This window comes from Taurulus bubalis (assembly GCF_910589615.1).
Source record: "Taurulus bubalis genome assembly, chromosome: 2".
Classification (NCBI taxonomy): Eukaryota; Metazoa; Chordata; class Actinopteri; order Perciformes; family Cottidae; genus Taurulus; species Taurulus bubalis.
This window is the reverse complement of record NC_136590.1, coordinates 16,248,400-16,271,750: the sequence shown is the minus strand read 5'-3', so window position 1 is coordinate 16,271,750 and position 23,351 is coordinate 16,248,400. Positions and strand designations below refer to the sequence as shown.

The following is a 23,351-nucleotide window of genomic DNA, read 5'->3' as shown; positions in this document are numbered from 1 at the left end:
CCCTATTTGTTTCAAGCATGTGTTGCCAGGTAGTACACGGTGCACTTTCTTTGGTCCCACAAACTCACTGTGTTTACTGCCTCTTTCGTGGCTTAAGCCTCTCATCACAATTCATCTCTCCAGCTCTTCCCTCCCTTCTCCTTTACGGTCCTCTAGATTATTACCTCTCTGTTGTTCTTTTCCATTTAACTTTTTTTTAATCAATCAGTCTTTCATCGTTGTGCTGTCTTTTGTCAATCTTCTCCCAATCATTTCCCCTTCTCAAGTTGGGAAGGTGTTGTTGCTCCTGGTGATTAGTTCCGGGGGCACAAAGGGGCCGTTTGCCACTAACGAATCACAAGTTTGTCTACACACCACTTCCCAGACGAGACAAAGACAAATACTTCTCAATGTGTTATATCCGGGGAGGAGCAATTGTGACTCCTTCAACACAAAGACCTATCTTGTCCAAATCTGCATGGCCTTGTGCGTTCACCCATGCACACACACACAAACTCCATCTAAATACCAAGCACATGTGCAATGCAGTGTGACTGAAGAGTGTGTAGAAATAGCAGCACGGCAATGTTGAGAACTAGCACCTATGATCCATGACGCACCGGCTGCTTTACATTTGATAGATGCATGTGCATACATTCCAAATGAGCAATTCTCTTTGATCAGCAAAAAGCTGAGCCTATCATTTCCACACAGTCATCAGCTCACTGTAAACCTCTCACTGTTTTAATTATGCTAATGAGACTGGATTATGGCTGTTGTAACTTTTCTCATTCCATTCCTCTCTCTGTCCTGTACACTTTTGTTTTATTTTTGTATAACTGAACTAGATTTAATAGATACTGGAGGTAAAAAAAAGTGCACACGTGTCCGGTGACTTTTTTTTCTTCCCCTCTGTATTTTCTCCTCGGCATATGCTTGTCTTCATGCATAGTACAGTTCCTTTAACCGTAGCTGTGTGAAAGAGAACGATAAAAGGTCCCAATTAATAGCAGTTATATAAACCATCCTTCGCCTCCCTGTGCCTCCCTGTGCCTTTTAATATGCACCATATGAAACCACATAAACCCGCCATCTCAATGAATAATTGAGACGTCCTCGTTGACACTCTTTCAGATGTGTGCACCACTGCCTGCAATGGCTGCCACACCCCCAACCCAACCCCCACCCCGAGGGAAATGCAATGTGGGAAATGTATTTGCACTTTTAATTTCTATATTAGCCAGTGGATATGGCCCAGGTTAGCCTGGGAAAATTGTGGCTGTCCAGGAGGAAATCTTTACTTCCAGACCTGCTCAGTGTAAGTCGCTGTGATTCGCCAGAGGCCTAGACTGCACAGTGATGGGTCACTTTAGCTATGCAGATGAGATAATACATCCATATATATTAACGTGAACTTTGAGTGTGTGCGGGTTAGCTGTGAGAGTGTGCCATTGTTGCATTCAAAGACAGATAGTTCTATATGGATATGGATATATATGGAGATATATGTATGTCTATATATATATATGTATATACACACACATACATATATATATGTATGTGTGTGTGTGTGTGTGTGTGTGTATATATATATATATATATATATATATATATATATATATATATATATATATATATATATATATATATGTGTATTTCTTATTTGTCCTGTGTGGTTATAGTCAACATTTTTAGTGTGTGCGAACGCACACGTGAGTGATTATGGTTCTGATAATGGCTGGTTGGTGACAGAGGGAGATAACTATTATGTTGATGATGGTTATGATGAATGTTTTACAATGATGATGATGATAATTACAATCGTTGTCTTGGTGCTACATCCATCAGTCATAGATTAAACACCCTCGGGGAGACGCAGAGGCTGCTTTTATTGCTGCATGCTGCAGCACGGGCGCCACACCAACTTCAGCATCAGTGTAATTTCCATTACATTTCCATTTCAGGCACTTCAGTCAGTGAAGGAGTGGTTCACAGTGGGGGAAGCTGTTGATGGACATATGTTGGCAATGGCAGGTTTTAAAACTGTGAGCTTTTGGCCAGAGGGGGAGGGACACAATAAGAGCCTGTACTGTATAATGCAATACAATATGTACATTACATTACATTTCATTTAGCTGAAACTTTTATCCAAAGCGACTTACGATAAGGAGGAGGAGACCCCGGGGAAGACCCAGGACACGCTGGAGGGATTATATCTCCCGGCTGGCCTTGGAATGCCTCGGGGTCCCCCAGAATGAGCTGGAAAACGTTGCTGCTGAACCTGCTGCCACCGCGACCCGGATAAGCGGCTGAAAATGGATGGATGGACTTGCGATAAGTGCATTCAACCATGAGTACAAACTCAGAATAACAAGAATCAAGAAAGTATAATTTCTTCAATAAAGTTAAACTACAAAGTGCTTATCAGTAAGTGCCATTTACGTAAGTGCTACTAAAGTGCTACTACGGTGCTACTTTCCTTATTCAAGGTATAATTGAAAATATATGTCTGCAAGAAAGACCTCTTTGGTTTAGCCTAAATGATACTGGAGGCATTTATAGATATTAATACTTGATAATATAACAAAGTGTCCCTTGTGAGACTGGTCATCCCAAGCATGAAATAATTAAAACATATAAACTATTTGTTTTGCCCATGCACGCTTCAGTGTCCTCGTTTTCGGTATTGACAGGATCTTTTTTGTCTTATTTTAACAACAAATGGAAGTTTTCTCTCATGACATTATAATAAGAAAAGTGAGACTCATCGATTAAAAAAAAAAAAAAACAGTATTTCGTGGTTAAACAAGATTAATTGTTATATTGTTATAACAAAGAAAGTTATAAACAATGGTATATAATAATAAAGAGAGCAGTCTCTCTAAAATGTCATTTTTTTCATGTTTATGTTTTTTTTAACCCTTTTAGATCACATCCGGGATCATATTGTGCACCTAATTACCAATATATCTAGATTTAAAAAAAAAAATCTATTTAATTTTTTTTTTTTTTAAGCTAGTATCGACCAATTTCTCCCAATAAAATCAATCAATCTGCAATTTAAAGCAACACAGGAGCTGTTCCTTTGTATCATGCTGCTTTTAAGCCCGCCCACTTTCAGCAGTCCAATCAAATGTGACGAAAGAAAATACAAAATTCATTACTGAAAAAGTTTCTTTTTGCACATGTGCTAATATACTGTACATGTTGAAACCAATTTATCTGTGATGAGTATATTATGTACTGCTAACACTGTTGCTGTTTGAGACACAACATCACATACACCTTACAACACAAATACAGCCTTTAAGACTGTAGCGTCTCTGACACCGTCACTACAAAAATATAAAAAAATAAATCATCACAAAGGTGTGACAGGACTATTTTATTCATAGCAATCCATTACATGATAAAGGCTTTGATTTCATTATTGTGTGCACTCACTCACACTTACTGCTTTGGTGCGACGCCTTGAATCCCTAAATGGCCCATAATTTGTTCCTTTTTTTTTCATTCATGCTCACCATGCCTCAACCTCGTGAGTTGAGGTGTCACGGCTCTTCTGATAAAAATACCACCGTTGATTTCATCGTGCTGCATCTTTTTGTCCCCCATCATCTGGATCTTACCGCTGCTTAACAACAGTCAAGACAAACCCATCTGAGGGGTCTCATGGAGGTGTCTCTGTTCTTTCCTGCTGTGTCACTTCATCAGCGAGCTGCACTCCTATAAAAACTTCAAAGGCGTGCAGTTAGCGAGTGGAAATGCGATGCGAAGGGCGGGGCGGGGCCTCGGCTCGGCCCTCCAGGGTGGAGGAATCAGGATTCGACTGGAGACGGTGTTGTCCCTTTGAGGGAGTGTGATGATCTCTGCTTTAGCCTCAAGACATCTGATTAGATCAGGGGTTGGAGCATAATTTGTCAGACTCCCTTCCCTCTCTGCTCCCTCTTGTTACTCTCCATTTATATTTACCCATTTTGTTTGGGTCTCTAATTGTCTGCCTCTCCCTCTCATGCTTCATTTCCCCCCACGTCACTCTGCTTTCCCCTCCCCTCTTTCTTTCAGTCTCATTCAGGTCTACTTTGCTCCACGTCCTCCACTCTTCTCCGCCCTTACACACAATCATTTGCTCACTGCCTTCCTTACTATGCTTGGAGCCAATTTCCAGGACTTGTCAGTGACTCATTCAGTCATATGAAAAAGGGCAGGGAGACGGAGTCTCCTACCATGACTTGGTTTTTAGTCAAGTGTTTGAGGAGGGCCACACAGAGGGGAGTGGAAGGGAGGGAGGTGACAGAAGAAGGGAGTGGGAGATGAAGAAAGCAGAATCATAGAAGCAATTGTGATAAAAGACAGAGATAATGGCTGCGGCTTGCCCTGTTTTCCTCCCGCTGCGGCGTCAGGCAGTTTTTCCAAGGTAGCCTCTAACTAAGAAGTCGAGTGCTCATATCTGGTTACCACCCACCGGTCTTAAAGAACTTGTGCTCAAGTGATAATAAAAGCCTACAGCGTCTGGTGTAGTAATGGCTGTTTTGTATAAGGGGAAAAATAAAGCGAAAATAAAAAGAGAAATCTCAGGCTTTTAGATCTTGGCCCCATGTTCTCTTGAAGCTGTTATCATCAAAATTTCTAAATCAACAATGGATCACATGACTACTTGAATGTGAAAAGGGGTTGTCCATAGTAACGTACCGACTTTCAGCTCTTTGGTTTGGGTTTTTATGACCCGCAACTTTACTGCTTTGGTTGACTCTCGTCGCTCTCATCACTACTCTGCCCGGCGCAAAAAGACAGACAAAGCTAGTCATTAGCTGGTGAACGTAGTGGAGGATTTAGCAGCTAAAAAGACCTTTAGCAAAGCTCAAGGGAGAGTGACTAGACGCACAACTCCTAATGAATGCTAATATTGCCCCATATCTGCTGGAATGTGTAAACTTTTGCTCATTCCCCATATCAGGTGATACTACTCCAGTACTGTGTTCACAGGTTGTTTGTGCCCCCAAGTCGCCCCAAAAAGTTATTTTCTTGCATGTTCAGATGCTGTATATTGTGGTTATCGTGATCTTTAAAAGTTTGGTTCAGCTTGTTTGCAGAGGATTAGTCTTCTTTACTGCTCAGTTGATTGTATCATGTTGCTTTAACAACATACGGTTCCTTCCAAGTGTTAATTACCACAAGGCTAAAAAATGCGAATGCTGCATTCAGTATAATATGATCTGTGTTTGAAACTGGGGTTGAGGGACCTATGAGTTGATATCCGTGATGTGTTTGCATGATTTTATCTCCTGTATGCTTTCTGAATGAAACTGATTCTGCATTCTGACTATGCTGCCGACAAACATGCAGTCTGCTAACCAGCATTATTCTTTTCTACAAAACTGTGTCCTTCAACAACCACCAATATGCACTCAGGGATCGGTAGCAGGCGTAGAGTTGTTTGCCGAGATTTGTAGATGTGACATATTCTTCATTTCAAACAGTGAAATAGAAAACAGAATATTTTAATAATAAGTCCTCCTTCACATTTAGGTTGTTTTTTGAACAGCAATGTAGGAGAAACTCGGGTAGTCGGTACAATGTGTGGAAAAAAACCTCCTCTGTCACTCTTTTATTTTCACTCATTACATTTTAATGAGAAGGAGCTGCTTTTTGTCATATTTGACAGACTAATGCAAGCAACACAAAAGTGATCTATTGATGTGCGCGCCCCACGTTCACAATGTACGAGACAGCTTTTTAACTATCGTCTAATGGAAATATGTTAACTATCCGTTTGGTCACTTGAAAGTACATGAGGAGTAACTCCTCATCTGCCGTTGACTTTGTTCTGGGAGTCGAGGTGATTAGTGAGGCATATTTGAGAGAAGGCCGTCTTTACCCTCTGCATCTGTGAGCTCACCTAAAACCTCGGGCAACATCCCTCGAGCAGAGACAGATGGTGTAGGACACACTGAGGGTGAACGCCTTTTTTTGGTTGGTTTGCGAAAATAAATATTTCAGCCTTTATCGGCAGACGGGGGAGTAGCTATTCATTCACAACCGAAGACATGTTGGGGAGGGTTGGGGGTCTTGCGACATTATATACAGAGTCTCATATTCCCTGCAACTCTTCTGGATCCATGAATCAAGAGAATCAGAAGGACACTCATTATTAGTTTTTGTGTTCGCTGAAGCAGCTTTGTGGCTTTCATTCGCTTCCACTTGGCAACAGAACAGATTGGATTATTTTGGTGTCACCCACAACGGTTTCTGAAGTTGATTTAGTTTTCATGGACAGACATTCATTTCCCTATTTAATCAGTTGGGTAATTCAAAAGCAAGCAATCTCTCATCAGAAGGATGCTTAGTTTATTTTTCACCCACACGCCTCCATGTTCTCCTCCTCCACACTATTCTGTTTCTTGACCTTCCACCTATTTTCCGTGTGTTACTTCACCGGTTCCACTATAGTTGCTCCTTGTCTTGGATGTTTTTGGTTTCTGCTCCTCCTCTCAACTCCTCCAACAGTATTCTTTCACCTTTCTCCTCCTCCTCCTTAGGGGTGGGTGATACGGTAAAAATGTTATATCACCCTTTTTTTTTAGGCACGATCACAATCCACAAAATTGTATTAGTTCTTTTTCATGTCTGTTTTTAAATGTCGAACTATTTTGCAAATTCCTTCAACAGGACAACCAAACGTATTTCCCTATTTAAAAGAATTACAGCTGTAACAGGTGACAAAATACCATATCAAAGAAGTTTATTTATATATGAATCAGTTACTTTTCCTAAAAATTGTTTTCAAAACGCACATGAATCACTACTCTTCATATCTGCATAAATTAAATCCAACACACTTGTTTTTTTTCAAGCTGCTTTGCCTGTTACGAGTTCAAGTTATGTCCTTCTTCCAAACAGGTTAGGAATACTGCCAGGAGTTGAGTTTTCATTAAAACTAAATTATGACAAACAAAACAGAGCACACAACCGCCTCCTCTGTTACCAGATGACCGGTTGTCGACAAACAAAGTCTGGCGTGGTGCTCACTCCACATAGATCACACCAGGGCTACGTTTCATCACTTACGTCACGGAAAAATTATGATGAAGCGGCATCAATGATTAATAATTGTAAAGGCAGAGCATGGAGACATTTTAACGCTCACGATCTAATATTGTCATTTCACACACTCCGACTTCTCCTTGTGTCTTCCTCATTTGCATCTTCTGGCTCTTCTCCTCACAGTGTCTCGTTCAGTAGGATGTCGGTAGCAGCAGAGCTCTAAAATAAACACCGTTCCTGCAGCCTAGCTAGTAATCACCACTTTACTCACTGTCTTTGGCATTGTCTCTTCGTGCCTCTTCTTTTTTCTCTAGTTCTTCAATGTTTCTACATTTCTCTCTCACTTCGCCTCATTGTAAGTTTGTTTTTCTGTATACTGAAAGAATCGGAGCATTTTCTTCTTTTTCTTAAAAACTTTAGTGACTTCAGCTGAACGTGACAATCGCAAACTATCTCACAGTTCAAAGTACGGTTGATGGAGAGACGGTCCAGGTATTTGGTTATAAACCGACCAGTTTACATTTTCACCTGATGATGGTGCTATATGTCAGAACATTCCCAACGTTATCACAAACCATCCCCTATGGGACATGAAACTCTCTACCAAACAATTGTTGTTGGGACATTTCACTCAACACCACAAATTTCCACCTCAGGAAAAGTCAGGGGATGACCAACGAGTGATCTGCAAAAAATTCCACGGCAATCCATCCATGAGAGTCTGGACCGAGTGGCTAACTGACATTGTCAACCCTAAAGCTACTAGCACAGCTGAAAACTATATTGCTTGCCTGGATTGCAGGCAGTAAAACGGGGTTGGGAACGCACTCATATATTCACGGCTGTCCTTTCCTGAGGTCCTTTGCTTCGTCTCCTCTCCTAATGGAGTCTATTTTCTGCCTAATTGGGCAAATGTTTTTTCAACAATGATCTGTGAAGAGTGAGAGGGATGACATGAGCCTCTGCTGCCTCGGCTTTGGCTTGACTTGAATCATTGTCCTCTTTTGCCCACTTATTGTGTCTCCCTCACTGAAATACACACACCAAAGACATCCTTGCCTCTCTTGTGTCTTTCTGGTGCTCCAAAGCTTTTCTCTTTCATGTCCTTCCTTTTTTCCCTCTCTATGGCTTTTCCATGGGTTTAAATCACAGCCTTGCAATGAAAACGTGCTAAATTTATTTTGCGATTTGTTGTTGGTGTTTCGGTTCTTTCTTTTTTTGCTCCCGTCTGGTTTGGTCAACATCTTCAACCAGTGTTACAATACTTTAACGTCCACCGACATCTTGAAATAGGTCAGAAGCGGATGGATTTTTGGTTTGTTGTGTTTGTTCAAATCTGTTCAAAAGTGGTAGTTCTCATTGCTACACGTAAATGTAGCTCAACTCCGCTACCTCCAAACACTGGGCGGCGGGTCATACCATAGATTGGTCAACGAAAGACGTCACTGTGAAGTGAGCGAGAAGGTGTGGGTCCCCCCATGGTGCTGGAAATGGGTTTGCACACCAGAGTGGGATCTCCTACCGTTAACCTGCCTGTCAGGTGGGGGAACAACAGAGCCGTCTCTTTTTCAAAGAGACGCAGCAGAGAGAGCCACATCATTATCATCTGCACTTTCTGCAATTCTCGGCTGTGGCTCACGACGACTCCTCGGTTCCACCTACTTGTTGAAATATCTTCGGGCTGAAGATCCAATGAAATGTCAAGCAAAGAAAAGGCTGCAATTATCCCTTCACAGACTTCCCGTTTCAGATCTTTATTTCTGTCACTATTTCGCGGTATGTAAGTGCTCTTTTCCTCAGGAAGCTGTCGTGCTGTGAGGCTACAGAGATGTAGGTTTGATGCGTGTGCAGTTTACATGTTAGTCGGTTTCATGTGGATTTCTACCATTAGGGATGGAGCTTCTTTGAATGTGAATGTATGTGACGCAGACCTCAGACCAGCTACTGGCGCTGAGGTGTCTGGTAATGGGTGTCTTCATGAGTATGGTTGAGCACATGCTTTTTTTTTTTTTTACATCTAAGCAGGCTGGGAACACAAAGAGCCCATCTAAATCAGATTTTTGAAATCACTCACTGGAAGGACACGTACAAAAGATAACATGAACAACGGCGGAACAGATTTATGTCTTCTTTTGTTAATTTCGCCATTTTATTTGACACTCTCTTGTCATTTTTACAGTTTTATCATTTCTTTGTCATACAGTATGTATTGAACCTCAGCTAAAAGTGAGGGTCCTGTTCTCGCTTGATGACGTTCTGTCTTAAACGTCACCATTGATCTGAATAAGTCCAACTCACTGAAGTGAGTATCTAAAAAAAGGTCTGTGTTCATATTTTTAGACTCAACAGAGAACAAATAAGTTATTCACATGGGAGATACAAGTTCTGTGTTTAAAATAATATGAAGACTTCTGATCTTTTTTTAGGGGATGTAGAAAATAATGACAGTCCACTTCAAAAGTCTACTTCACGTCGCTGTATTATTTATATTTATATTTTGGGTCCTCTAATGTGACTACTGGCGCTGCTAAATTAATTTTGTTTTCGTCTGTCGAAACTTAATATGCGGTTGTCCTACACTCAATTCTGTGAACCCGCTATGTATCCTCGGTTAAGAGAGATTAAGAATACCAATATGAAAATGTTCTTGTCTGAGGCCCATGTCACATCCTATACATCTAAACAGCTGAATCTAGTGCCGAGGTGCCCTGTGTTTCTGGGTCCATTTAGTTGTATTCCTGTGGATAACCGCTCAGATGTGGAAAACATCTCTAGTGAAGATAAGAAAGTTTGATGCGCAGCAGGAAAGCTTTCTAAAATGTCAACAGTAAAGGAACAATGTAAACTGCTCCTCAGACTCAACACAGTGAGCACTTCTTCCTCGACTCCTTTTTCTGCAGTCAGAAATCCATCACGGAGCAGCAGAGACAACTTTCTGCACCAACATTAGTCTCAGTAGACAAAAGTGCAAGGTAGTCACTCTGTAAGGCGTCTGAAGAATTAGCAGCGCTCTGGCTTTACCTTTTGTGTTGCTATAATGCGGCCTGAAGCTCTCACAGGTTTTAAGGGCCCAAAATAAATTCATAAATACATCAATCATTTTATAGTTGAACGCTTGGATAAATTGACACAGTTGATGTCCCCCCTCAAAAATTATCAAAAGTAAATGTAATGATGAAATATCATATGGAAATTGTAAATAAAAACATAAAACACACTGTTCCCCTGCAAGGCTTATGGTCTATAATACTGTTCATTCACCAATCAGAGGCTTTCAGCAGATGTATTTACTGCAGCAAGTTACATGAAAGTAGATAAATAAATAAATGTGTGAGTAAATTAACAAATACATTTAACATGTATTGTCTCATTTAATTTGCAATGTATGCATTCATGATGGCAATTAAGCATTAAATTACATAATTATTTATTTATTTGAGCTTTTAATTACTTCTGTATTTGTATGTTTAATTTTAGCCTTTAAAACCCTCCATATAACTGAATGCAGTGAGTTTGCAGCTGAGGTAGGGGAGTCAATGTTGTGGGAAAAGTTAGTATCCCAAAGAAGTAGATGACAGCACTTCCATATTAAAACAAACGTGTCCTTTATATCATAAATTGCTGATATTTCGGTTACCAAAGGTAAAAAGAAAGATGTTCCTTTTTATATTGCCTCATTGAGGTTATATTTTTATCAAACGTGATATTATGCTTTCTCAGATATTCTCATAAGCCATCTAAATACAGACAATAAGACCGTGTCCATCACAGTCGAGCTTTCAACGACAGCCAAAACCCATCAACCCTTTTCTGTGAGGTCCTTCTGAAGCATGATTAGAGGCCCTGTCCCCGTTTGAAGGCGGCTTTTATTGGGTAAATCAAAGCGCCGCTTCTTAAATATTCAAAGATGGAGAGTTTGGATGTCGCCGTGATTTTTGTCGGAGATAATGAAAGACTATTTGTGATAAATCGGGAGGAGAGAGCTGTTAGCCGCATGTGTTGCCGTAAATTAGTGAGCCAATGAGATGGTGTAAAGTGGATTAGACTCGCTGTGCTAATACAGCCATCACATGTGTGGAGCCATTTCATGTCCGGCACACTGCAGACACTACGAGACTGATTCTATCGCTGCATCTCTGCTTATGCAGCTTTGAATGTGTATCCAGATCCAAGAAACTACATCATGTAGACCATATGGTCATGTGACCCAGTGTGCTGTGGTCTTTGAAGCAGGCTATTCCGTATGTTCATTAACGATTATGTAGAATTATTATTATCATATTTTTACATTGACGGAGGGGTTGAGGCACGCATGCAGATGTGGATGTGTGGAAATTAGGCTCTCCAATATATCTTTTTCAAGAAATTATAAAGGTGATGGATAGTGCTTATTTTTTACTCATTTAATAAGTCCAGACTAAAGTTGTCAAATCTAAAATATTGATCTACATCGGTGGTTCTCAACATGGCCGGAAAAAAATTCCGGCCAAGTACCCCCTAACCAGAGCAAAGTATTTTTGGTTGAAAAAAGATGTAATACAGAGTGCTGTGCCATCAGTGTCTGACTTAATATAGAATATATACAATTTTAAATATATTAAAAAAAAATCTCATGTACCCCTATTTGAGAACCACTGATCTAGATGATAATGTACACACACACACACACACACACACACACACACACACACACACACACACACACACACACACACACACACACACACACACACAAAGCCCTTCTCTTAACTTGCAAAAAAAGAAGTTGGTAAAAAGTTAGATGTGATCCGTGGGTCAGACACAAAGTGCTGAGATGACAAGTCTCCTATCCATTAGCAGCCTTGTCTGCTCCCATCTCGTCAGCGACCCCTGTCATTTACCACATTCTGGTCCTTCTTTTAGGGCAGCTGCTGCTCTTCATACAAAAGGTACCGTATATCAGGGGGTTTGACGTCTGTAGGCAATTAATTCAGCTTTACACCAGAGAGTTTCATAGTTTTCATACCACGTCCTAATAACCCTTTAATGTATTATTCTACTATTCTGTCACTTAAAAAACCCAAGTTACATAGGATTAGAAACACCTCCCACTGACTCAGTAAATATGCTTTTAAATGATGGTTCATGGTCTTAGATCATTCTATTCAGCTGTCCTGGGAAGAGCCATTTTCACATATCTTTTTATAACATTAGGGACGTCTAGACGTGTCTATCAGCGAGACATTTAGGACGCTAACAAAGCCTCAGCTGTCAGTCTCCTCTTAATGGCTGTCCAAAATGTCACATTTTTCCGTGTTTGCCGTGTAACCTAGACTGCACGTAGCATGCATGCTGACAAAAGAGTATTCAGTAAAAGAACAGTCTCCCTTGAAAAATGAATACAAATAACTGTCATTATCCACATGTTCCAACGTCCGTCAAAACGTCTTAGATGTTGACATGAACACAACATGTGGTACGTCCCTGATAGTTTGTTTGCACCTCTAAGAAGGACATGCAATGACTTCTAAGAAGGAAAACAGCCAAACATTGAGCCCCAGCCCTAAATGCCTTTATTTATATCATATTAATCACGTTATGTAGTAGGCCTGGGCAACATATCGTGAAATGAGACTTGGATATTGTAATATCGTAATATGGCAAAGGTTCTGTTTTGTCAGTGTTTTCGCCACATCAAACTTTTTTTAGCTGTGCTATATTTTATGTTTGCTTTTACCCACTTAGTCTTTATAAAGACATTACTGATGATTATTTATCAAACATCTCATGGTGTAAATACTTTGTGAAAGTGCCAATAGTCAACCCTCCAATATTGTCACAATATCAAAGTGTTTGGCCAAAACAACCATCATATTTGATTTGGACCATATCATATTTACCCAGGAATTCACGGTCCCAAGAGGCTGAATCCTCAGGACATGTGAACCTCTGACTTTTCCTCTTGTGCCACTAGTGGGTCAGAGATTTCCCTCATCAAGTGAAATACCTCAACATCAACTACATGGATTGGCTCAAATTTTCTGCACAGAGGATTCTTGCTTATATGTGGGAACCACACAGCTTAGTTTCAGACATTCCCTGTGTTGTATTTGACGTGTGAGAGAGACGTTCAAACCTGTGCCTCCTTTTTCACCTCCACGGAGCAGCTCAGCAGTCAACTATGCAGCGGGTGATCTGCTGTATGAGTTTGAAGCACAGCTTTCATCCTCAGTTGTCTAAGGAAGGAAAAGTTGCATTTGACCTAACACATTCTCTGAGACCACTAAAAGGCTGCATCCAATCCACTCTTGTGTTTCTGTTCATACGTACCTGAATGTAGTCTGTATGTTTTTGTTGTTGGGCACTTTTTGAATTGAATTCTCAAAAGCCGTTCTCCTCTCTTCATCTGTCTCTGTGAGCATTCTCTACTGTGAAAATGGGCCCCATCTTTTGCTCTCTTCCTCGTAATAGGCTCATCTCTCCTTCTCCCTCTGCTCCCTCTATCTTTCGCGAGTCTGAATAAAACAGTTAATGGTGCATGGAATGGTGGCACTACAGTGGCGCCTATAGACAAACCTTTTTCTCTGTTGTGCGTTGCAGTATTTAAGTGAAAATACACATTTACAAGGACGAGAAGACATCATTCTTTCACCCATCTCATTAATTCATTGTAAAGCAATATAAGAGCTCAATTACAAATATGTGTATGAATAAAAAGAAAGGTAAAAAGCTAATACACAACGGTGAGCTATTAGTGTTTTCTTTTTTTAATATTTTATTAATGAGTTCTGGTGTTGTTAGCTTCTCAAAGGGGGTTTAAGTTTGTCTACATAGTGTTGCATTTTTATTATTGATTTGAAGACATGCTGCGGCGGATGTCTCAGATGATGATGATGGGTTTGTGTCTCCCCTGTCCCCAGGTGTACATCCGTATCCTGGACAACGAGTGGAATGTGTACAGGCGTTACACCGAGTTCAGGGAGCTCCACACCCACCTGAGGACCCAGTTTCCACAGGTGGACACCTTCAACTTCCCACCCAAGAAAGCCATCGGGAACAAGGTGAGCCGCACGTCACCATGACCTTCACCATGACCTTTCTCTGTGGCTTTGTCGAACACTTCTGTGGAGCAGTCGTACATCAAGATTAATGTTTGACTTCCTTGAAGTCCAAAACAATGAGTTTTAGATTTTTAAAGACAGAGACACAAGCAAAATTATAGTTTCTTTGTACATGTCTCAGGCGAGGTTCCCTCATCTCAAAGTCAATGGTTTCTGTTTGAATGGGTCTTTGGTTCGACGCCTGAGGTTAACACAAGAGATTCTCACGTTTTGTTAAAAGACCTAAAAAATAGGTCAGTCAATACTCCACTCGTGAATTTTGAAGCTTTTACATGTCTTTTAAAATAAGTGGCTACAGACACTGTCGGGAATGTTGTGCAAAACAAAATGTAGATTAATGATGCATAACAATAATAATATGGCAGTAAGCTAGTTAGCCGTACATGCTAACATTTCAGCTAATGTTTAATGACGACTTAACACTTTTGCTTTTGTGTTTTTGTGTTTTAGGATTGGCTTAAAAATAAAAAATAAAAACACCACCCTCTAAGCCCTTTAAATGCAGTGTAGCTCTGACCACAGCCCCCACCTGCAGACTCGCTGTGCCGAGTTATGGTTGTTAAGCTCTCCCTTCAGAGGGAGGGCTGCAGTGAATGGTTGTTTGAACCCTTTTTCATCCCAATAAAAAACACTTTTAGATACATGACCTTCACCAGTTATCAGAAAAATCCATGTAAGCCTGTAAAGATGGAGTTAACCAGCACCAATTCCCTGCTAGCACTTTATCACTGCTCCTCTTTTGCTATCTTTTTCCTCACACACACACACACACACACACACACACACACACACACACACACACACACACACCCTCTTTATCTCCAGGGGACAAACACTGCTCCAGGTCTCACTGCCTCACTTACCTGTCTAGTTACAGGAGCTCTCTCTCTAACTCCCCCTCTCACCCCTCTCCTCTCTCCCTCCTTTTTCATCCCGTTCTCCTCTGTCTCTCTCTAACCTCTGGAAGATAATTTGGTTCTGACCCCGATTCTCTAGCTGGCTGGATTTGACGCTGTTCTGACTCCCCAACTTCAAAGACAGTGCGCCGTCACGGCTAGAAAAGGGACTGAACGCCACTGTGCAGGTGCTGCAGTTGTGAGAAGAGGTTTTGGGAGTGTGTGTGTGTGGGGGTGTGCAGGCCTGTGTGGGAACATGTTGAAGTCCAAGTGTCTATCAAAGGCCTCTGTGTCATTGTGTCCTGGAAAGCTCTCTGAAAGCCCATTACACTGCAGGTTTGTGTGAATTATTGGTTTTCACCATCTCCAGGAAGTCGGACTTCACTGTGCCGAAAGCTGCCCCCGGCTTTGTTGCTCTCTGACTACATTCTAAAGCAGGAGTACCACGCTCTTCTGGAAAGACCAACACGCACCATAAACCCTCGCGCTACGCTTTCCTGTCAAGTATCAGAGTAACTTAACACAGACTTTCTTTTTCTCTGACCTCGCTGCACTCATGTGGAGGTGTACCCAGGGTGTGATGTCACTGGTGTGTGTTCAATGATGCAGCGGTCTTGGAACTTTCAACCAGAGGAGTTCAGTGTATGATTTCCAGGGTTTATAATGTCACAAATTAAATTATTCTTAACAGGCATACATAATAGATGTTGTCCAACACCAGTCTCTTCTTCTCATAACACATACTTTTTTTTCCTAGCTCTTTTATTTTTGTTCCCAAATTACCTTTTCCTTTGTTTGCCATCATGTTTGTTGTGTCTTTTTGTTTTGGGTGGATTCATTTGTAAGCCTCGTGAGGTCTCTTCCTCCCCCACTCTCTTCATTAACACACTTTACAAATATACTGTGCCCACAGCGATGATGTTCAAGTCAGGTTTGTACTGTGGAGACCAGCTTCCCTGGAATTTGTCTTCCAGGTTGATACTTATGCCGAAAATACATAGCCATATATAGACAGATGCTAAGATCTCCCTCTCAGTCTGGTTTCATATCTAACCAACTGGAGGTTCATTATACAGAAGCGTTTTAGCGGGGCATCATGTTTCACAAAGGATTTACAGGACTCTCGCATGGTCATGCTTGGGTGACGAGTAGTATTTGTTACGATTGGTTTAGCAAAATGAGCAAGAGGAAATGATCTCATGTTGCAAATAGCAGATTGCGTTCCGCAAATTTGGTCAAACAAAGCTCAATATCTGTGACCTTGAACATGCCTTAGACTTCTATAGTTTGAATAGTAGTCTCATATCAGCTAGACCTTGTATGCACTATGTGTTGTCCGGTTTTATCTTTTTAAGCCGATTGTCTTCTATGTGTACGAACAACTTGAACTAGTCCAAACCATCTTATATACATGGCTAAAAAAGTCTGACTCCCATCTGGATGTAGTTAGTCTGTCCACCCACCTCACTCAGTAAATTAGTCTTAATCCCCCTGTTTTTTAAATGCAGACCTCCATTAACCTGAAAGTATCCGTCTATGAAGACATTCTAAATTGTTGAATCAGAAAGAAGCTGCACAAGGTTTCAAGTTAGAAAGTTTGTCCTGAACAATATCAATTGCCTCGACAAAAATTCAAATATTTTTGCTCAGAGCTCTAGTACTCTAGCTCGTATTCTAGCTAGTACTCTAGTAGTAGCTCTACTCCCACAGAAATGCTGATATTTAAAACAATCTTGTTTCAAATAATACGAATAGTCTTGTTAATTGTTAATTTAAAAAACTATTTTATTTAATTATAACTTAAATAGAATTGGGGAACAATTCTGCTATAGTAACTGTCTGAAGATCAACATTTTAAAGATTAATTAAACAACAGCTATGCTACAGCTTTGCAACTTTCAACAAAGTAAAGACGAGGCTAACTAGTGGCTTTTACGAAGACTAATAGACAAATATATGCTGCTATAGCAGCAGAAGTTTTGGAGAAACTTGCCAACAAAAAACAGAGCTCAAGGCCTTAGGGACCAGACTGAAATAAAATGAGGCAGCAGGTGGAGGGCTTTTTAGCTCAAAGAAGTACCAGATTGGGGAAGTGTGTGTGTGTGTTTGTGTGTTTGTGTGTTTGTGTGTGTGTGTGTGTTTGTGTGTGTGTGTGTGTGTGTGTGTGTGTGTGTGTGTGTGTGTGTGTGTGTGTGTGTGTGTGTGTGTGTGTGGAACATGAATTTCTCTTAGACAGCTGAAGCCGCACAGCATAAAAGAGCAGTTGTTCTAAATGTGTGTGTGTTTTAGCGAGAGGAACTGTATTGGCTGAGTGTACAGTGTGTGTGTGTGTGTTTTTCTCCATACCCCAGAAGTCTCTGCAGCAGGTAGTGTGTATTTAGTATATTCAGGTGTGTTTGTTGTGTGTGTGTGGTGTTCTTAGTAATCAGCAGGACTGCCGTGTTGAGTTTCCCTGTTATTTCAATCCAGTCGGTGTTTGTTTCTGGCTCTCTTGGAGCACTTTGGAGTGTCAGCGGTGGAAACTGCCTTCTTCAGTGAGGAGGGGAGCAGTGCTGCTGCAGGAATGAAGCATGCAGAGATATTTTGCTTATTTTTTAAATTTAATTATAACTTAAATAGCATAAAATGCCACCCCATATACAGACACTTAGTGTCTTCCCTGGTGATTCAGCCATCTTCACCTTTTGCTTTTTTTCAGCGTGTTCTGCTTTCAGCCAGTTTTCACCGATATCTGTCCTGCTGCATTGTCCTAATTGGGGGATTATGTATAAAATGTATAACATGGGTTACTGTAAACCCAATAAACTCCCTTAAAGCCACAGTAAAGCTGCATTCACACCAAATCAGGGGTTGAGGCAAAAATGGCACTCATTCCATTCGTTTGAACGTAGGCACGCAGCCCAAAAAACAGAGTGGCCTGTGGCGAGAAATTGACACAGAAACAACTTTTTGAGAACTGCCTCCTGACGTCACGTAACCGCGATCCAGAGCCATATCCAGAGCCATACACATCCATTCACAGATCACCGCAGACTGCTTCACTGACTTCTCTGCTTACCGCATTAGAGGTTATTTTCTCTGCAGATTTTGGACCGAGGATTATAATAATAATGTAGTATTATTAGTAATGTAACTATCTATTTTGGTTCCAAGTAAAAGTAATAATTATGTGTTGATAAAAGCTGTGTGTGTGTGTGTGTTGCATCTTCCCTCCCAGTCCTTCCGTGTCCGTTTTTCGTATTTGTTGAGTTTTCTCATCTCCGTCTCCCTGTTTTTGCTCCAATCTGTCTTTTAGCTTCTTTCCTGCTTTCATCCGTTACAAAGTGACACTTTTGCTCCAGTGTTGCAAATTCCAAACTGATTTTGATACACACCCGGGGCCTCACACTATGATGTGTGGCAAATGATGGAGAAACGTTAATGTCAGGAGTAATGCGAGAGGGAGAGACCATCGAAAGCCTTTTAACGGCAGCACCGTGAATATCTGCTCTGCTGTGGTTCTCTCTCTGGAAAGGATGAAACATGTCGACTGTCAATGGAGATCAGGGAGTAGAGGAAATGCGTACACACACACACACACACACACACACACACACACACACACACACACACACACACACACACACACACACCTTACTCACTCTATTACATGACAAGGACACTGGGTTTCATCATCACATACACACTTCCCAGAATGATTGACAGGGAAATACAGCTGCAGTTCTGCTCTGCTGTGGAGTTAAGTCGGTAGAAATCTTGCGGAAAAACGTTGTGCACATACCCATCACATGTAAAGCAGGTAATTTACACATCCACACAGTGGGATTATCTATGCTCACACTCCGCTGACTGCTCAGCCTGTGATTGGACTGTTCAGCTGATCTTCTGCCTTGCGTCGCGTCAAGACTCATCTATAGTGCAGCGCAGGAAGCGAAGGTGAATCACAGAGGCGTTCACCAGATGTGGGCTTAACTCCTGCACCCTCTGCACGAGTCGCATGTTACACCTGAAGAGACGGGAATTTGAACTAATATGAAATAGATATGTGCGACACTGTCTATCTGGTTTTTAAGCAGTATTTTAGACACAATGCTCTCAAGCTTTTTTCCAGCCAGGGCCCTTTTAGGACCTTTCGTAAATATCGGGTCTCCCCACATTATATTGAAATGGAGCAATTGTGTTTTTTCATGAAAGGTTTTTAATATTTTTTAGAACATTTCTAATAATGACGAGTTTGTGTTCATGCATGCCAAGCCCTCCTATTCTGGACCGAGAAACAACTGAGAGTTTCGGGGCAACATAAAAACAGAAGCCGAAAGCCTCTGTTCCATTAAATCAAGTTCACTTTCATGAACCCTCATGTTTTGATCACATTCTGAGCGTGATGCAGCTTAAGGACTGACACGGGGCTGCTAAAACCCAAGAGGTCTGCCTTCATGGGGCCAATGGTGAGCTACTATGTTTTCTCGTTTCTTAGAATGCAAGAGAGCTGGATTTAGTTAGCTTCAGACTGTGGAGGTCAGACAGAAGCTGTTCATCAACTATATATTTTTCCAACATTTTTGGTCACAGACAATTTCAGACTAGTGCTTTGAGACTCAATAAGTTCCACGGTCACACAGACCACCTGTATCCGTCGCCCACGAACAACCCAAACATCTCTGCCCGTATGTGTTCAGCTGGAAACGTGATTAACGTGTATTTTTTTTCTTCACTTCCAAAGTTGGCTCTTAAAAGCATTTTAAGTGCTATTGTCAGAACTTTCAGAAAGACTTCAATTGCCCCTCGAACATGGAAGCAAAATAATGTGAAAACCTTTGATTGCATTTCGGAGAAGAGAAGCCTCATCATTCCATTTTTAATATGTACAACTCCAGGTAGAATTGTGGGAAAGGAAGTTTGAGATTGCGTGGTTGACGGTTGAGAGACATTACAGTCATTTGTCTTCGGGATTATTGCAGGATAGATGCAGAACTTGCACATGGAGCCATATAACATACAAGTTGACATTTGGAATGAGACCTCACTCGGAATAAACTGGCTCAGCTAAAATCTATCTATAGATTATAGATCATGTATATATGTGGGTACCCAGAACACTTTAATTTACATTTCAGACTTGGTAATGTAACGGGACACCTTCAGCCACCATGTGAATACTGTTGAGTGAATCCTCATTTGGATTCATTTCATTTAGAAATTGGCTCATGTCTCATCCGCCCGTGGCCGTTGACCTCTGACGGTGGTAGCTGTGGCCCCGCGGGGCCTCGTCGCCACCGAGACTTTGCCTCATTGACTCATTTGTGCATCTGTGTCCTGTCCGGTCCTGCTAATGAGAATCTCCCTCTCTGTTTCTCCAAGCGCTTTAGGAGAGACTGTCCAGCTGTGTGACCCAACAATACGGATGTTACACACACACACACACAAACACACACACACACACACACACACACACACACACACACACACACACACACACACACACACACACAGAAGCACACACGCTTGCTGTGACAGCTCTTAACCAGCTGATTTGTCTGGGGCCCAACCCGGCTTACAGGATAAATGTTCCCAAGTCGCGCCTGTCAAATCCGTCCTGAAGCTAACGCTGAGACAGGGAGGGGCCAGAATGATTGCCTCAAAGACACGTTGTCGTCAGACCCCAGAGTCCATCCATCTGCCGTTCTCACTGGCCGCACCTCATCTAGATTTTATGACTTGTGTCCAAAGGCGTTTGACATTACTTTTTTGTTCTCCACCCTCAATACCAATTTCTATCATTTGCCCACTTGTATCACAGTCTCTCCTCTTGCTCACTGAAGTCACTTGTCCGCCTTAGGCTCCGAAACAAATAGCTTAATTTGGGGCTTTTTATCTCTCTCTTTGTTCTCTCAAGGCCGCAAATGGGAGACATTTTCCCAGGAGCGACAGATTAAAAGAGAGACACGATGTGGAAAAATCTTTTGGTGAATTGTTTCTTCCACGGTAGAGACCACTCTTTCAATCAGCACGTGCATGTTTAGTGAGCAGTCATATGAGACTGTGGAGAAGATCAACTTTTATTTTCTCAAGTTTTGCCATCAACATTTGCATACTAATAAGATTTGTCAGCAATTTTTGCATATTATCCGCCCGTCCAAGCCGCTAAGCTGCATCGCTGTGGTCTTGATCACTGAAGCCGATGAGTATTTTTAAAGCATCAATCTACCGCTACAACCAGCAGTCGGTTAGCTTAGCTTGTAATAACCGTGGCCCATGGCGGCCCTGCTGATGCCCCTCCTCTCTATCTCCTTCTGCTGACATGGATCGTGGTTATCTGGATCGTGATCCATGCCTACTTCTATTCATTGAATGTGCTGTAACTCTGTTATGTTGTTCATTCTGTACACATGACATCTACTGCTTCTGGCCATGCTGATGGAGGATCCTCCTCTGTTGCTCTCCCAAAGGTTTCTTCCTTTTTTCCCGAGAAAGTTTTTTTTCCAGTTTTTTGGGGAAGTTTTTTCCTGATCCGATGTGAGGTCCCAGGACAGAAATGTCGTATGTGTATTGTAAAGCCCTCCGAGACTAATTTGTAATTTGTGATTTTGGGCTATACAAAATAAACTGAATTGAATTATCCAAGGGCAAGACCGTTAACCTGGTAAGAAAACCCACCTCCACCTAAAGATCACTAATTAAAACACTTTATGTAGTTTGTTTGATCCATACAGAAACTGAAGTGTAAAAACGTCACGTTTGCCGTTTGACGGGGCTGTGTGCCAAACTGTTTCTAGGCACTAAGCACTAACTTCCTGAAAGCGCCAGTTGTCTGCATTGAATGACACTGGAGAGCAAGTGAGCATCAGCATCAGCCACTTGTATGCCGACTCATGAACAATGATATAATATTGAAGTCTACACATTTACACAAAGGAGTATCGGCAGTGATTCAAATCAATAATTAATGCGTTCTTCTTAGATACCAGATATTTGTTTAAATAAAATCTAAAACGATGGCAATAAGTAATTTTGGCTTCTGACATTGCATAAAGGTAATCATAGCAGAAGAAATGGCACTCCCATAGCTACCGTTTGCCCTCTGCCATCGCCCCATCTGCACATACACCGAGAAGAGTGCCAAGGCTGCCCTGGTTATTTAATCAGAAACTACAAAGTGAATTATTAACCAGTCCTAGTATGTTGTGTTCACATATTATGCAATATACATGTTTTACGCTTTTAATTATGTCAAAGAGACATTGGGGAGGTCTTGTATGAGCGCTCCTGAATTGCCTGTGATGTTTTATGCATGGCCCGGACCCAGGGTGTGGTGCTTGTTCAGAGAACAGTCCGTTCAGCCTCGCCGTGGCCCGGTGTGGGCTGACTTGGTGGAAAGTGTTGACCTTGTTTTGTTGCAAGCGTGTCCCAATGCTGTGCACTCTTGTTTGTTTCAAGTGTACTGCAGCAGGTTCAGATCAACACTCAGGTGGATGTCCCCGACTATGTGGTGACTTGAAAAGTCAGTTGTTGTTTTTTTGCATATGTGAAGCTAAGAAACTTTTTGTTTCCATAAAACATGCCAGACACTGAGGGCCTGATTCACATACGGTAAATCCTGACACAGAATTAGTTCTCAGTCTGCTCATTATCGGTGTCTGAATTGCCAAGACAGCAGCTTATTATGAAACCAGCAATTCTGGCCTAGTACTTCCATTACATGGCATCCGTACATCCCTCCTGTCTCACTCTGTGAAAGAATAAAAACCAAAAAGCCAAAACAGGAACATAAATCATTGGAAACACAGTTATTCCAGAATTTCAAGCAGGATCGAAGTCTTGGACTAAGGCATCGATTTTCTGTTGGGAGAAAACAACAAACGTGGTTATTATAGTAGAGTGTAGTCAATTTTTTTGTTCTGAATATATTTTTTGTTGCCAGGCAACATTTACTTCTTGAGACGTGCTTTTGGGATTATTTTTTTGAAAGGCGTAAAGCTGGCAGCAGATTCACTGAGCAGTTGTGGAGACCCCGACGCATATATGACTGATTTATGCTTTTCTTCCATTGACGTCTCCCCTCGTCTGGCTTTCTCGTCTCTCTGTAAAGTGACATTGAACTGTGGTGTGTGCGTGTGCGTGCGTGTGTACATTATATATACATCCAGTTTCCCGTTCTACGGTTACATGCCTATGTCATAACGCCATATCACCCATAAGCTGCTAATGGGCATGAATATAGAAACGTCTTATCCTGACACTAGAATCCATGACGTGAATGACATATAGAGGTGAGGACAGAAGAAAAAGTCCAGAAACCATCTTTTATGCCCTACAAAGCCAGACAGTAACT

At 41.5% G+C, this 23,351-nt stretch overlaps 1 protein-coding gene across 1 annotated transcript in view; it reads left to right on the top strand.

The window, feature by feature from the left end:
• snx29 (sorting nexin 29) overlaps window positions 1-23,351 on the top strand; it is a gene marked incomplete at its 3' end in the record, with an annotated part of 119,638 nt that overhangs the window by 85,883 nt on the left and 10,404 nt on the right. Inside the window, exon 19 of the mRNA XM_079237409.1 lies at window positions 13,923-14,063. Within this exon, the coding sequence (XP_079093535.1) occupies window positions 13,923-14,063 (141 nt within the window). The remainder of the gene's footprint in view (window positions 1-13,922; window positions 14,064-23,351) is intronic.